The 15,337-nt window shown below is 33.3% G+C and overlaps 2 protein-coding genes across 2 annotated transcripts; both read right to left on the bottom strand.

Annotated features, from left to right (window-relative positions):
* Positions 1 to 2,243: 2,243 nt before the first annotated feature.
* On the bottom strand, positions 2,244 to 6,417 carry LOC102580575 (protein YIPF1 homolog). The gene is made up of 6 exons (XM_006361790.2): positions 6,144 to 6,417; positions 6,001 to 6,043; positions 5,822 to 5,902; positions 3,970 to 4,156; positions 2,767 to 3,034; positions 2,244 to 2,637 (listed from the first exon to the last, which is right to left on the bottom strand). The coding sequence occupies exons 1-6, from the start codon at positions 6,198 to 6,200 to the stop codon at positions 2,431 to 2,433; spliced, it is 843 nt and encodes a 280-aa protein (XP_006361852.1). The 5' UTR covers positions 6,201 to 6,417; the 3' UTR covers positions 2,244 to 2,430.
* Positions 6,418 to 7,143: 726 nt separating this feature from the next.
* LOC102580245 (peroxisomal adenine nucleotide carrier 1) lies at positions 7,144 to 11,668 on the bottom strand. The gene is made up of 5 exons (XM_006361789.2): positions 11,375 to 11,668; positions 9,149 to 9,380; positions 8,299 to 8,445; positions 7,964 to 8,124; positions 7,144 to 7,882 (listed from the first exon to the last, which is right to left on the bottom strand). Exons 1-5 carry the CDS (start codon positions 11,515 to 11,517, stop codon positions 7,609 to 7,611), a joined length of 957 nt encoding a protein of 318 aa, XP_006361851.1. The 5' UTR covers positions 11,518 to 11,668; the 3' UTR covers positions 7,144 to 7,608.
* Between the last annotated feature and the right edge of the window lie 3,669 nt (positions 11,669 to 15,337).

Raw genomic sequence — 15,337 nt, 5'->3', positions numbered from 1 at the left:
TATATTTGAGGGAGCTGCATGGTAGTAGCTTTCTAATTAAACAATGTGTGTGCGTGTGAAAAGTGTGAAGTAATTAGTCAATATATACAAAGGGCTTTTTGGGTGGGATTTGGTTGAATACTTTTTTTCCTTTAGTAATTTTAAACAAGTTACATTCTTGGAGAAGTATGGATGATGACAAAATGTAATGTCAGCACAAACAGTGATTGCTAAAATTCTTAGAAATTTCTACCAATAGGCTTTTTCTATAAGCTTTTGGGTAAAAATCCACATACCTTAAATTCAGGATCTACTTTGACTCTAGCTTAGTGTCTTTCCATAAAGTCTAAAAGGCCAAAACCTAATGTTTGTGCAAATTTCTAGGTATAGTACAATTTAATTTAGCTCTTGTGTTGACTGTCACCTACTCTCACCTTCTCAATCTATGAGGCATCGTTAGACTTATTACAAAGTTCAAAAAAGAATTTTAAAATTTGTGATCTAAAACAAGTCTAAGATATTTATATGGCTATAAATTATGTCATTAAGACTAAGAAGAAAAGTGTGTCACGAGAATCAAACGGAGAAAAATATGTTGAAGTACTTTATGGCTTTGATTTTCATAATCAAAAGGGTTCTTGCCTTGAAGAAACAACACATTTTTCATAAAAGGCATCTTTAGCGTTTTGTTTTGTTTTGAGTTAGGCTTCTACCTTGATTTAATACCATTTTTTGTTTCTTCTTTTGTTCTAACCCCTCTTAAAAGTAGAGATTTGTACTATTAAATTATCATCTCTCTCCGTCTCTTCCGACCATAAAATCTTGTGACGTTTTGTTTAAATTTTAATTTATATACTATAGTAAAATGAGTTATTGGTATTCTTTCTTTTGCATCAAGTTGATTATGCTTTTTCCTCTAAAGCTTAACTCTTTCTTCAATAGGTTAATTGATTATACTATATATGAGTACTAATTTCTTGAATTTTTCTGACTTGTATATGTTTTGGTACTTTGGGATTTTTTTTATATTAACAAGTTACAAGTTAACAGACAGCCTTCTTGATTTATTAAATCTACTCCTTCCCAATTCATATGACGGGTTTTTGTGTTTGGGCAACTTGTTTTTTTCCCTTTTACTAATGCCTAATTTTCTTACTTAGCTAATATCTCTACTGTCCTAAACTTATTGGAAATTGAACACTTAGAGTTAGAGGCGTAGCATCTAGATGAGCCATTTGAGGTTGGGGTGATGAGTAGCCGCCCTCTTTATTTTTTGAAAATTCTTTAGTTACTTTTGAAATATGCCCGAAGAAAATGTCCTTTCTACTATGATTTTCGGGGAAGAAAGTTATTGTCAGCTCTTTAAACGATTATAACATAAACGAATATGATGTTTTTGGGCGGCAATAAAATCATCTCTATATCTATTCAAAGATTTGAAACTACTAGCCGCTAGGTAAGTTGCTAATTGAGTTTTGGCTTAGCGTGATTAAACTGCATTCCCACTCTCATTATTTTATTTGTCCATAAAAAGAAGAAAGAAAACCTTTGTCGTTGTATATGTAATGAAGATATCAAGACATATTCAAGTATAAACATGGAAATTAGAAAGTACTACCTTTAATGACACATTGGTTGAACTCGAAGATACGATACGATCACTACACGTGTTGTATAATGTATAAAGCTTAGACTTTGAGATTATGATCTTCCTATATGCTAACTGGCAAAAATAGCTTGCAGTAGTTGTCTCCTTTGTCTTAGCCAACTTGGTGATTCGAGGGTCTTTCTAAATTCTAAAAATATATACTCCATTGACATATGAAAAAGTTTATACGTCAATTTAGTAAATTGAATTTGCATACATGTATTTTCTTGAGATGAATAGTCTGACTATGAAGAGTAGTAGTATTAAGGAGTGCAGCAGCAAGAGTTGAGAAAATAGTAACTAATCATCACAATCTAATGTTGACCGCAAAAGGAGCAACCAGAGTAAGAAAAGGTAGACAAAAAATTGAAATTTGGTCATTCAAGGGTTATCATCGCAAGCAAAAGTATTTCCGCATGCTTTGAATATCTTGTAGGTGGCCTTTGCTTAACAAATCTCGACACTGAACACAAATGCTTGACCAAATCATTGATCCCTGGAACATCAAGACTACTATTTAAGCTCAAAAGTGTAACATTTTCAAACCTACTTATGAGGACACGACCAAAGATTTTGACATACACCTTAAGATAAAGGGAGAAAGAGGACCACAAGCTGAGAACGAACCTTTACCTGAAAGTGAAACTATATTATTGTATATTGTCAAAAATGAATGAATACAGTTCCGTTTCAATGACCAAGCCACACTTCCAGTCAAGTTGATACGAAGAACAGTGTGCTCTCTCTGTGATTAATATGACATAATTCAAACCGATCCTAGATACATTTCAATAGTTTCATAGCTATACTGTAACGTTGAATAAGTAAACCCTCAGTACCAAGGCAAGAGCAAGTTGCAACAGGAAGATAGCAGCCACAATGAGGAACCACCTTTCGCCAGCCGATGCTATGTGGTGTTTCAGATTAAGAGCAACAAATGTGGCAGACATGAAGCCAGCTACACCAGCAACCACCCATCTCATTATCTCCCAGGGAACAAGAGACAGACACTGTAAACAGAGTAGCCATAGATCTTAGTATGGATCCTAATGCCAAACTTAAAATGAGTGTGAAATGATTAATCAAGTAACAGGATTCCAAAAGTTCAACAAAGTATCCGGCAATTACATAAAACTTACCAATGCTGGAATGAAGACAAAAAGGGAATAGCCATAAAGGCACAGCAGCTGAACGAGGCCAGATGGGGCAGAGAAGTACTTGAGGACTAGAAACAAGCAAAGAGGAACTATAGTGGAATAACCATAGAATAATCCCGCGGACCAAGTGACAAGGTTGATGTCATAGTTCCACTCCTTGTTCTGTAGCTTGTGTGCTATATAGGTGATAAATGTACCAATGGAAGCCGCAACGAAAACCAAGGTACTGCATATCCAGAACGGGCCATACCTAAAATAAAAAAATTGTATAGTTATGGTAGAGAAATTCGAAAATATGGAAACAATTGAAAAATGCACTGATGATATCTTAAAGGACACAATGCAGTGCAGATAATGGCTGCATAAGCATCTAGCAAAAGTTTAGGCTGGTTTAGATGCAAAGTTTGCAAACATCGTTTCTCTTCCTACATTGCACCCTTTAGCAAAACTTTCCTACAGCCAAGTTCTGAACAAGCTTCTTCTTACTCACAGCACAGGTAAAAGTGGGGCTAAAGCCGTACAGAGGGGCAGTAGTGGCAGTAAATGCCTCTTAGTCACTTTATGTCTCCAAGGGAGGAAAAAAATCAAGGTCTAAATATCTGATCAATGAGAATATTGTAGGAAGGAATAGTCAGAAAGGGATACTCGTTGAGGGGAATCGCCACCTAAAATATAAAAAATAAAAATTAGAACAATAATATTCAAGAAGAGAAGTGTCAAGTGTCAACAGGTGGAGGATTTGTGGCTTAGGTCGCAGGTTCAAGCCCCACACCATGCAAAGCAAAGCCCGGTATTTAAGTGGAGAAGGGTAGAGGGGCGGGCCCATTATCCACCGAGTTTAGAAGGCTGTGATTGGTCCAAAGGGCGGGTCACAGACGGATTTCTCGGTTATCAAAAAAAAAAAAAAAGAGAAGTGTCAACAGGGGGGAAGAAGCATTCTTGTTCTCTTAGAAACGAGAAATACCAAGGGCAGAGAACTGATGGAAGTGAATGGGATAAAAAAATATAAATGCCATTTTATAATGGTCAAACCCTACCTTATCAAAAAAATGGCAAAAACCAAAAATCTATATTTCCAGGAAACAACTATTGGTGATAAGTTCTCACGAGCTATAATTCAGAATAATATACGAGAATAAATGCTAATTCAATAAACAATAGAAAATGAAAGAACACGGAGCATACAAGTCTGGCTTATCGGCAGTCTTCTCCGAAAAGGACCCCGTGAAAGGAAGGAGTGAATCTTTTATCCTCTCAAGAACATCAGAGGTATCAACATCAAAATAGGGCTTATAAGCAGCAATAGTGAAAGCGCGAAACCAACCACTCTGCTGGGGCTCATCAGAACCAGATACTGGTTTAGAGAATGAATCTACAACAACAAATTATAATTATTAAACAAAAAGAGAATAGAAGTAAATTCAACTTAAACTAAGAAAAATATATTTGCTAACATAACGAAAAGGACAGAATAGCATGACTTGCAGCTTCCTTCAGTTAAAACTTTGAGAGATTATCTTTTTGAAGATAATAAATAACTCAATAATCAATATGAAGGAACACCAGATGATAAAACCTGTAAGGAATTAGGTATACCTAGAGTAAATGTGACCACATTACTGCAACCCCTCGAAACCCATTCTGGAATTTCCTTATTTTCCTATTTTTATTCTGGAAAAACGATTTTTTCCTCACCTCATTTTGACTTATAGTTCACACCAAATTGTATTCGTATTTACTATTTTGTATAAGCAAACAAGTTCTTTCCAATGATTCTAATGTATCATATAGTAACTAGACTACTAGCAAACGAGTTCTTTCCCATTCTGATGAATGATCTCCCCACTATTTGTAGTGTCTTGCCCACTATCAAGATCTTCCATAACAAGACTTCTTTAAAAATTTCATTAGCTAATAAATCAATTTCCCTTCTTTACCACTTTTAATCTCCACAAAGCAACATCAGGACTGAATTGCTCACTGTTCCAGACAAACTTCCAAAAAATTGATTTTGACTGGCGCTACTAAAAACAGATTGAAGCAGGAACTAGCGCTATGCCTAACTTGTTTTGTTCAAGAAACTTGCATTCCTAATTTAACCTGGCAGTTTCTTGGGAAATTTACAGACCTTCCCCACTTTGTCACTTCTAACCAGTAGCATGCCAACATCTCTCCAACTCTTCTATTCTAATTACATCCCGTTTTGAAGGATAATTGTTTTGTACCCACTTAAGCGTAGGTTGGTCAAGCTAAAGTTGCTCAACAAAGATTGATCCATTTTAGGTGGAACATCTCCAAACCAAACCTCCAAGAACAATTAAAGCACCACTTTCCACCATGGATATCTATAGGCATATGAACTTGCACCAAGTAAAAGATGCCAGTCGAGAATATTTTTTCGCCAGTAAATTCGAAACATTGTTGACAAATATAATAACATCCATTATCCTTTGGTGATTAAAACATTTCAGCTGTCAAGTTAACAATTCAAATCATATCAAGGTCAAAGATGTTATCAATGTCAGTGTTATTACGATTCTGATTCTATTGATGACATCTTAAATACATAAGGTTAGGTAAAGCATGTATTACCGCTGGTGCAAGAACCGTATCGTGGACAACCTCAATGTTAATCCAGGCATGACATGATGAAGCAACCAATGATATAATACAAACACCGAATGGTAAATCCGCCCCTGGGTAACACCCTTGGGTGCGGAATTGAATATACTTAAGAACAGGAAATGTTTGCAAACTCAACTTTAGCATCAGAACGTGCCTAGACGGCTAGACCCTTACCAGATACAAGTGTCATATCATCAACTTCAAAGATCTAGAATCAAACCTACAAGCTGCACTAGCTCTAATACGTATATGTCTAAATTCTAAAGAATCCTGCTTCTTTTTCCTTTTACCCCTTTATTCTTTCTTTTGCAGAAAACTCAGCTGAATTTAGCTGAAAACTACATACTACTTATAAATTTTTTTACTTTCATAAATAAAAATAGTAGTATATCAGTAAATTAGGAGCAGATACCGTCAGCATCACGTGGAGGTCCAGAAGCACCAGAGATTTTCCCCTGGGAACTGGAAGGTGGAAATGTCTGCAAATTCGACTCTGCAATCACAAATTAAGTCCAAAATTTCAAAACTAATTCAATATGATCCAAAAAAAAAAAAAAAGCTATGATTTTGTTGAAAATGTGAAGACATTACCAGTGAATTTGACGGCAACTTGACCAGGTGGATCTGCAGCTGCCTGCAATATTCAAGAAAAAACACAATTAGATCTGAACAACGGCTAGAAGAATAATTCAATGAAACCGAAAAAAAATTAGAAAAATTGAGAAAAACCTTACAGGAACAGATCCTGAAACATTCTGACTATCAATTGCGGTGTAATTGCTGGACATCATCTTCGTTTCCTTTCTGTAGAACGAAGGAAGGGGATTTTTATGTGTGTATATATGCAAATTTGTTCTTTCAGCTCAGTCTCAGACACAGATCTGTGATCCTCCGCCAAACTCTTTCTATTTGTTTCTTTTTTATTTTTTTATTTTGGGGGTTTTGTTTGGTTGGTTTTTTCAGGTAAGGGGTGGTGGATCTTGGAATTTTGGGCTTGGGGTTATGGGTCCCAACTTTCCTAAGGTTTTTATGTAGTGAAATTTGTGCCCATTTGGAAATTGATTTATTATTATTTCACTTGTGACTTTTTTTAGGTCATGATTTAAAAATTATGTCTGAGTAAACTTAAAAAAATTTACTATATGAAAAGGTTAGATATTTAATTTTTTGTAAATACTAGACAATAATCTATTTCTTTAAAGTTAAACTACAAACAAATATTAAACTTGAGGCTAACGTTATTCAATTCTAAAATTATCCGAAAGAGTAATTTCTCATGAATTATATTTGCTCTATTTTTACGAATAAAACCAAATCTGTTCAGTAACCTAAAAGGGGAACATAGTGTAAATTAGTCACGAATGTGCTCATTCGGCTTTCGTTCCTCATTTTCTTGTAGAAATTTTGGAAGAAAGAAAAAAGGAAATGATAAGGAAAATTTGTTTCAAAGAGAAAAGGTTAAAGGATAAATTATAATATGCATCACAAAAATGTATACCTAGGTGTGGTTTTTATCGATGGATTATGTATACATTTTTGTGATACATATTATAATTGCCCTATACTGGTGATACAAAAACTGTTCTTTGACTTGCCAGTGGCATTTAAATTTAGTTGTAAAAATTGAGTGAGACGATGAAGCCGAAGCGTTGTGTTTAAACATAGTCCCTCTGTAATATAGAACAACGAAAAACACATACTATTAAATAATAGAGATCTCCCAGACGCGCTGACTTTAAATAAATCCAATAATATAGTTTGAATATACGTAGTAATAAAATTGTATCTTTCTCCTGGTTCCGCAATACTTGGACAAGTAAATGCTAACGAGAATCCAAAGTCAAGAAGATATCACAATGAGCTTTGAAAGTAGGTGCAATCATGTTGCCGCCAGAAGTAAAACCCCAATATTTCTTCTAAAGACTTGTTCCAGAGTAACTAAAAAGAGATTCTTTAACCACATTATTCTAACGTCATCAAAAGAAGAAGAAAAAAAATCTTGTCAAATTATTCTCTTCTAAGAAGACCAAAAACTATCATATTGTTCTCTTAAATTCATCATTCTGCTAGAGCACCTTGCAGACTGTAATTGGAACTAACTACTTAGACTGCAACCTTGCAATGAACTCCCTTTCTTCTTCTGATTTCTCATATAAGCCTTTTTTTCACACAGACTCAGCACTTTTAAATGCTCACAATTTAAGCACTTTTTAGCTTTCTCTGCCTGAGCAGCAGAAATCTCCTAAGTGAAAGTATGAGGACCCAAGTTGTGGCAGAGATCTTTTCCTTGATCATTAGAAGCAATGCAGAGCTTAACACTGTTTTGAGGATTTGAGCATGTAATCCCTTGAAGAAACCCAAGAATCCTTCTTTCTTCCAGATAGAGCATATGACACCACTGATTGTCTTACTTGATTTAGGTTCAGCCTTCTTATCCTCGTCATTGTCTGCTGCTTGAATCATCACCTTACACCTGATTTTAGGTTAATGTTAAAAGGCTTATATTGGATCTGAAATAATGTCAATCCATGATAGAAGTTAAAAGAAATCCAACCTGATCGCTGGATAGGTTAGAACAGTGGCTATGCTCTTTGACAGTGCACCTAATACAAAAGCAGAGAATGCAGAAAGTACAACAGGCGATGATGTGCCTTTCTCTGTTGTCTTCTCTTTATCTTTCAGCAATCGTTGTTTAAGTTGATCAAAAACTGTATACTGCATCACATAAACATCTATTTTAGCATATACTCTATCGTCAATCAGTAGAAATTTGTGGCTTCACATATAATAACATTACTTGAATTCGCAAGGCTCCATTAATCAAATCAAATCTGTATACTAGTGCAACTAGACACTCCCCTTCAATTTTACAAGAAAATATCTAAGTACCTGAATGGCAGGGTTGGATGTCAATAGTAAAGAAATCCCTAGGCCATCAAATGCTTCACTCCAACTACCTTCTGTCAGTGTTTTCCAAAGGCTTTTTGATTTCCCAAATGCACTTGTCTGCATCCTTGAGGAAGCAGTATCCAGTGGCTAAAGAACATCAAATAACTTAACATCAGAATCCAATTGAGCTTTTGGCGTAAATATCAGTGTGATGTCAAACAATTGGAGTAAGAACCATGGACATTTGACAATGAGTTTTTGGCTCATGTGCCTACATTTTCAATTCTTAATACAGAAAACCCTTATATCATACATAAGTCATGACCTTATCACACTCCGTGATTTAACATTTGAGAAATTTAGTGTTTAGAGCAACAATCTTAAATTGAGAGAGTTGCATTACATCTTTTGCAATGGGCAGCTATGAACGACCTGGAAAGTCGCTCCATTAATTTTTACTGGTCTATGTTGCAGGATTGAGATTAGAAGCCCTGCTTCTAAGGCGCAACCAAAATTTTGCAATTTTTCCTTGGGGGAAATTTGAGGACACGTATTATTTGAAAGATGCATAAAACTAGTTTCAATGTCTCAACAATTTTTTTTCTTAGTTCCCTCCCCAGTTGGAAACAACTAGATAGGCAGTACCGCATTTACCATAGCCAAAAGAACAAAATGCTTGCTTGTCCCTCAAGAAGCATTTGCTGTTGATCATAAAATACGTCTTCAAAACACACTCTTAGGCTGTATTTTTCTCACAACATGCAAGTGCTATAAAAAAAAGTAAGCTCTTCTCTTTCCAATAAGTCACTTAACAAGATACTAATCAAATGCAAGCATACAAACTTCTTACCTGAGTTGTTATGGCTGTACAAGCGCCAGCTGCAGCTGCAATTAGCAAATTGGCTGTTGTTCCAATGGATTTGGAACCACTTTTCTCCAAATAGAGTCTCTTAAAGTAGCTATATCCATAGAAATACACAAACTGCGCAATGAAAGATTGCAAGTTCTTGGTTCCCAGACCTTGGTACAGTGACAGTATCTTACCTTTTGATATTGCCTCCACCAGAACATCAGAGAGATTACTGCAGAAAGGCAAAAATGAATCAGTGACAAAATTAGCAATGTCTGGAAAAGCATAATACTCTATGTTCTAACAGACACAGTGGTAGAGGTACCAAAAACAGGTGTATTCAAATATAATTATTAGCACATTATCTGAAAGGATGTGCAATGTACGAATTCTAGATGTGTTATTTCACTTCAATGAGATCAACAATTGGAAAAAGAGACACAGTAAAAGAAACTAAAGGAATCTCAGTCCCAGACTTCATTATAAATTCCAAATTTCAAAGGAGCGGTCAGTCATATTCAAAATCATTATTCAAATCAGTTGTTGATAACTGAGTAGTAAGTAATGAGATTTAAACTTCGCATTTAGGCGGGACTCATTACAGTAAACTAGGCTATAAGCTCAATCAGCCATCTTGGTAAACAAAAAACAGATGATTTCTAACCGAAAAAATTTACTATCATTTAAGAGGTAATAATGATGAGACACCCTGAAGAACAGTGTTATCACATGAAGGGTTTGCACAAAAAATCTCCAAGTCCATGAATCATGCACTCCATTTGCATGAGATTACAAGGGAAATTTCATTCCTCATACTAAAAGTTGTAAAATAGAGGAGATGACGTCTTCAATCAAGAAATCGTGTGCTTTCAAAATATTCCCTTCTAAAATGGAACTGCCTAAACTAAAGGTCTGCAATCAATTAAAGCCTCTCTAATGACCCTGAACCAGAGGAGGTAGAGATACTTTTAGACCTTCTAATATAAGCAAAAGACGCAATAGAAAGCTCATGCACCCCATTGGTTTGGTCTACTCAGAATCAGGGAATTTTCTTAATCGACTAAGCAAGATTTCTTCGGATTGGACATCTGCAAATTTGATGACCAAGCATTATAGCCACACTGCTTTTTGCACAATAATGACAAAACCTTCTTGCCTGGAAACTCTAAAGGCTGGACATCTATATGAAGGCAATACCTCAATTCCCCACCATGCCAATAAAGTTTCAGTAGAGAATACAAAGTCAAGAAAATAGTGAAATCTTTTGCGGATCCTGGGATCAACAAAAGATGCAACATAGGTAATTATGACTTATGAGGTTAACATAGATAATTCCAACAACACAGCTAATCTCACACATTATGGACGTTTACTCTTAATCGGCAAGAAAAGATGAAGACTAACTCCTACTGATGCAACTCTTAATAATCTCTGCAGACGAAAATTCATATCTGTATTTGAAAAACTCTCTTAGCTAACAAGGTCTACTGAATCTCTGCAATGGACTTTTCCTTTGACTTATGCCCAAAGTTGTTGGGAGTTCTGGTATAACTCAGTTCTCACAGAAGTCGATTCCTACAGAAATTCCCAGACTATTCCACCCTCCTTCAATGCTGTACATTTTCTTACAAACTTTAAAGAACAAATCATTGTTATCCATTAACCCTGATAACTTGGGAAATTTTGGGACATCCCTTTCTTTCCCTGTAGATCTCAAACACTGGAAACTCTTACCTAAGCAATTGAAATTTAAAGGCTAGAAACTTTGAAAGGTCTACCGACAAAATCACTTCCAAGAGTTTCACTACAAAATAAGTATTCTGTAGAAAGAAAGCCTTTTTAGCCAAAAAGACAAGGGAATAATGTGATGATTTGCAGAAGAAACATTTTTAAAAGGTGAATATCTAAATTAAGCCATTGAAGCTTTTCCAAAGACAAAATTCACTTTTATTCTTGAAAAAGCAATTTCAGTTGATCAATCTGAAGCACAAGTCCCTTTTCAAGATCCAAATTTTGATTATCAATCAAGGGTTCTTGGTTGATCCAGTCCCACCCCTTTATAGAAAATTCATGTTTTTTTTTCTCCACAAAACAATCGTACAAAAAGAAACAATCAATTGCCCATTTCTACAAAACAACCAAAAATCTGATCAAACATCAAAAACAAGAAATCCCATGATCAGAGAAAAGTAGGTAATCGAGATGAAAAAAAAACAAACAAGAAACCTGTATTTACGGAGACCATGAGCTTGAACCTCTGCTTGGTACTTAGCTTTGCAGGTGTCAAGAGGGTACAAGATAGTAGTGCTAACTAGAGCTCCAATGGCTCCAGAAGTCGCTTCTGATATGGATTCCAGATCAGCTGACATTTCCTCTCTCTCTTTCTAAAACTATACAAATTATAATCAAGAATTGTATTTACCACATCAAAATTGAACACTCTACCTTTATACAAATTTGAAAATAATTGATCTTTTAACAAACACGTCTGTGAGAAAAAAAAAAAGTAGGCGGCTTTGAACGCGGCTATAACTCCTATGCTAATGAAAATATAGTAATAAGTACTTAAAAGGGTGATACGGGTGGTGTGGGGTCCTATGATGGGTCTTCTTGGGACGTGTGATACGTGATTATATACGAAAGTATTTTAACTTATATCCATTTTGGATCTTTTGATCCTAATTACTCTGGTCTGTCTTTATATTTTTAAGCGTTAATTATTGTGATTTATAATTTTATTTTTATTTTTTATTAGACAATATATGTAATTTAATTTTGATATCCTCTTTCTTGAAAAAATATAAAGATTTGAAGAAAGACAAAAAAAGTTGTTATAGTGAAGATTGAAGAAATTAAACAAGATAGCCAAAATGATTTTGTTTTTCTTGCATTTTCCACGTGCCATATCCTAAGGTGGACTGATTTGGATGGTGATGGGCTCCATCTTTGCTTTACACGACTCCTTTGACCTTCCTACGTATCCTCTCCGTGCCTGTTTAAAAAACTTCTTTTTATTTATTAAGCACGTCTTTTTATTTGCTCGATTTTATGAAAAATAAACATTAATGTTTTCTTATATAATACTGTATATGATTATCAACGTTCATAATTCTTATTTTGTTTTGTTAATGGTAATATGTTTTTACTTTCCTTTTTTTATAAACATTAATGTGTTGCTTTATAATTTGAGGATCTTTGTTATTATTCTATTAAAGAGAGATTTCAAACTCATTGATGATAGTACTATAAAATAGGGAAGCTTTTTAAGGAAATCCTTACAAAATCAATCCAATTTTGATTAAATGTTTGATAGCTCAATGGTAAGTATATTTTCTAATTATGGTGTAGGAAAGATATTTTTTTGCAGTAAAAATATATTTTCTTATCATGTTATAGAAAGAATACTTTTTTACATACTAAAAAATTTATGTTTTCTTATCATCTTGTAGAAAGTGTCAAAATTATACTTCCTTATCATGTTATTAAAAAGATACTTTCTTTACATTATGTAAAAGTGTATTTCTTAATCATGATGTTAGAAGGGGAAAAGGTTGGTAAGTAATGGACAAAATAAACATTTCATTTATATTAATTCCTGTAAGAATTTAGTCATTCTTAGACTGAAAATTACAATAATATAACCTGATCACATGAGAATTGATAATTTTGGAGAGCACTAATGATTTTGTTTTATTTTTTTGCCTTTTATAAGAAAATTTTTATTTTTTACATATTAGAAATTTAAAGAAGCCATTTTTTCCTATTCAATTTATAAGTAGTCAAAAGATTTTATCTCTTTTGTACACTAACATGGTATTAGAATCCTAGAATTTCATACTTTACAAAATTGTACATCCCATAGAAAAATAATTAAGAGAACTATTTCCAAACTATCATTTTTTCGAAAATTCGTAGTCTCCCTAGTCTTTTTTTTATGATAAAAAAATAAAATGAAATACCTCCTTACATTTTTTTATTTTTTTAAAGTATAGGATCACATTACGTTTGTAATCTTAATTGATATTATTTGATAATATATATGCGGATTTCTAATTATTAATTGTTTAAACAATATATAAAATTGTATACATATCAAAACTACAACTTGAAATTTTTTGTGTAAACGTGGATGATTTATTACATTTTGCTATTGTTTACCGTCTTTTCGATTTTTAAGTAGATGGTCTATCTTTTTCTAAATTGAAAATTGACGTTTTATGAGTGATCAATTAATTAAGATGACAAATATTTATCCTAAAATAATTCAAGTGGGAAATTAGCAAACATGACGATAAAATTATTCTTTTACTATAGTTAGTTAGAAGGCCATAAAAAATAATAATGTCTGACATTTATCTATCTTGACCAAATTATACAAAATAGAAAATTTCATAATAATTCAAGGATATAGTTGAAAAGAAATTGTTTTTGTAAAGTTTTAAACCAAATACGAAATTAGGTAGGAAATAATGAACCAAACATTTGATAAAAAATAATTGATGTATTACTAATTCATACAATACTAATCATTGTGTTATAAATCCTTACACGATTAATTTTTGTACCAAACTACCCCTTTAGGTATAACATGGACAAGACATCCATATGATTTTCCTTCCTCATTGTAGGGAAAATTGACTTTAGTTATATTTATTTTCACACATTATGTTTTTTGCACGCCGCCTCCTTTGATTTTCTCTAGTTATCAAGAGTAATGTTGTCAATCGTTCCACCGTTGGCCATCAACAAATGCATTTGTTGTTCATAAGAGGTGATATTAAAATTAAAGTCATAATATTGATTATACCCACAAATATTATGTCGTGTGTGTGGCACACGTTTATAACAATTATGAGTGGCGTATGCTGTAACGTATTTTGCCTAAACGAATCATATCATCATAATTAAACATGAAGATTGCTTGACAAATTTTGTTCAAAAAATAAAATATTGTGTTTGGCCATAGTATTTGAGAAGCATATTTCACTTTTTTAGAAAAATATGATTTATATCCATAAGTTTTAAAAATTATCAAAACTAACCATAAGTTTGTATTACAAGTCAATTGAATTTTCGTTGCAACAAATAACAAGTAGTGTCCATGACAACTGGAGCAATGTGGTAGTTTGGAGTGAGTGAAACAAGCATCATTCCATACATCGCGACGTAGACAAAACACATGACTTTGTTACCCCTGAGTCGATTGTTCATCATTTTCATCAATAACCATATCATCACTTTTCATATTCACCGAATATTTTCATCACTTATTTTTGGTGTTCACGTAAAAAATTATGTAATACAACGCAAACAATTACTATAGAGGGTGTTTTTATAAAAGATAAAAGTTTAGTGTAAAATTTCAATTTTTAAAAGATCCCAAATAATGAGATTTTGGCCCAAATACTAGAAAAAACTAGTATTTGGGAATATGAGATATTTGGCAAAAATATTTGCCAAATAATGACAAATTGTATCGACAAACACTATTTGCCAATTTTTTCCCCAAATATTACTTGGAAAATCTATGGCCAAACGGGTCCTTTTGTATCTGAAATTTTCAATCTCAAATGACTAAAATCTATATATATCTCTCTATATATATAAAGGAGAAACATAGAGAAGATGATGTGGCACCTCTCTATGGCCTCCATTCATATTTATCTATTTTCTCCTTTTTTTTGACCATTTTTTCCTTCATTATTTATTTATTTTATTTTTAATATCTTGAAAAGTTTTCACATTCAATTACTCAACTTTTCACCTATCACTATAATACATATTTACCTACCACTATAATATATATTTAATATCTTTAATAAAATAAGAAATAGCTACTAATAACTCACTAAATCTTCAACTTATACTCTTAATAATATTCATAACTCCTTTTTTTAATCTACATAACCCCCAAAATCTATATATATATTGTGCCTGTTGCACTATTATCCGTTGGTGTCATTGCATGCCTTATTAACTCTCATTTAGAGTGTCTTAGGTTACATTTCTCTCATAATTGTGCAACAATTGCTTTGGCACGTTAACTCTCATTTAGAGAGTCATAATTGTGCAGCAATTGTTTTTGCACCTTAATGGCATTATATGCCTTTCTTTATCCATCCATCTTATGTAACATTTAGACTATTCATTTACCTTATTAACTTTTTCATATTATTTTATTCATTGTAA

The sequence above is a fragment of the Solanum tuberosum genome, unplaced genomic scaffold, assembly GCF_000226075.1.
Source record: "Solanum tuberosum cultivar DM 1-3 516 R44 unplaced genomic scaffold, SolTub_3.0 scf00363, whole genome shotgun sequence".
NCBI lineage: Eukaryota > Viridiplantae > Streptophyta > Magnoliopsida > Solanales > Solanaceae > Solanum > Solanum tuberosum.
This window is presented reverse-complemented; position numbering and strand designations above follow the sequence as displayed.

Bases quoted from the DNA above. Each gene is read 5' to 3' on its own strand.
- LOC102580575 (XM_006361790.2), bottom strand. From the start codon at position 6,200: ATGATGTCCAGCAATTACACCGCAATTGATAGTCAGAATGTTTCAGGA. The intron at 4,157-5,821 runs GTATCTGCTCCT...TTGTTGTTGTAG, and splicing joins ACCTCCACGTGATGCTGACG to ATTCATTCTCTAAACCAGTA. The intron at 3,035-3,969 runs GTATGCTCCGTG...TTTTTATTTTAG, and splicing joins ACTGCCGATAAGCCAGACTT to GTATGGCCCGTTCTGGATAT.
- LOC102580245 (XM_006361789.2), bottom strand. From the start codon at position 11,517: ATGTCAGCTGATCTGGAATCCATATCAGAAGCGACTTCTGGAGCCATT. The intron at 8,125-8,298 runs GTACTTAGATAT...TATGTGATGCAG, and splicing joins CATCCAACCCTGCCATTCAG to TATACAGTTTTTGATCAACT. The intron at 7,883-7,963 runs GTTGGATTTCTT...ACCTAAAATCAG, and splicing joins CTAACCTATCCAGCGATCAG to GTGTAAGGTGATGATTCAAG.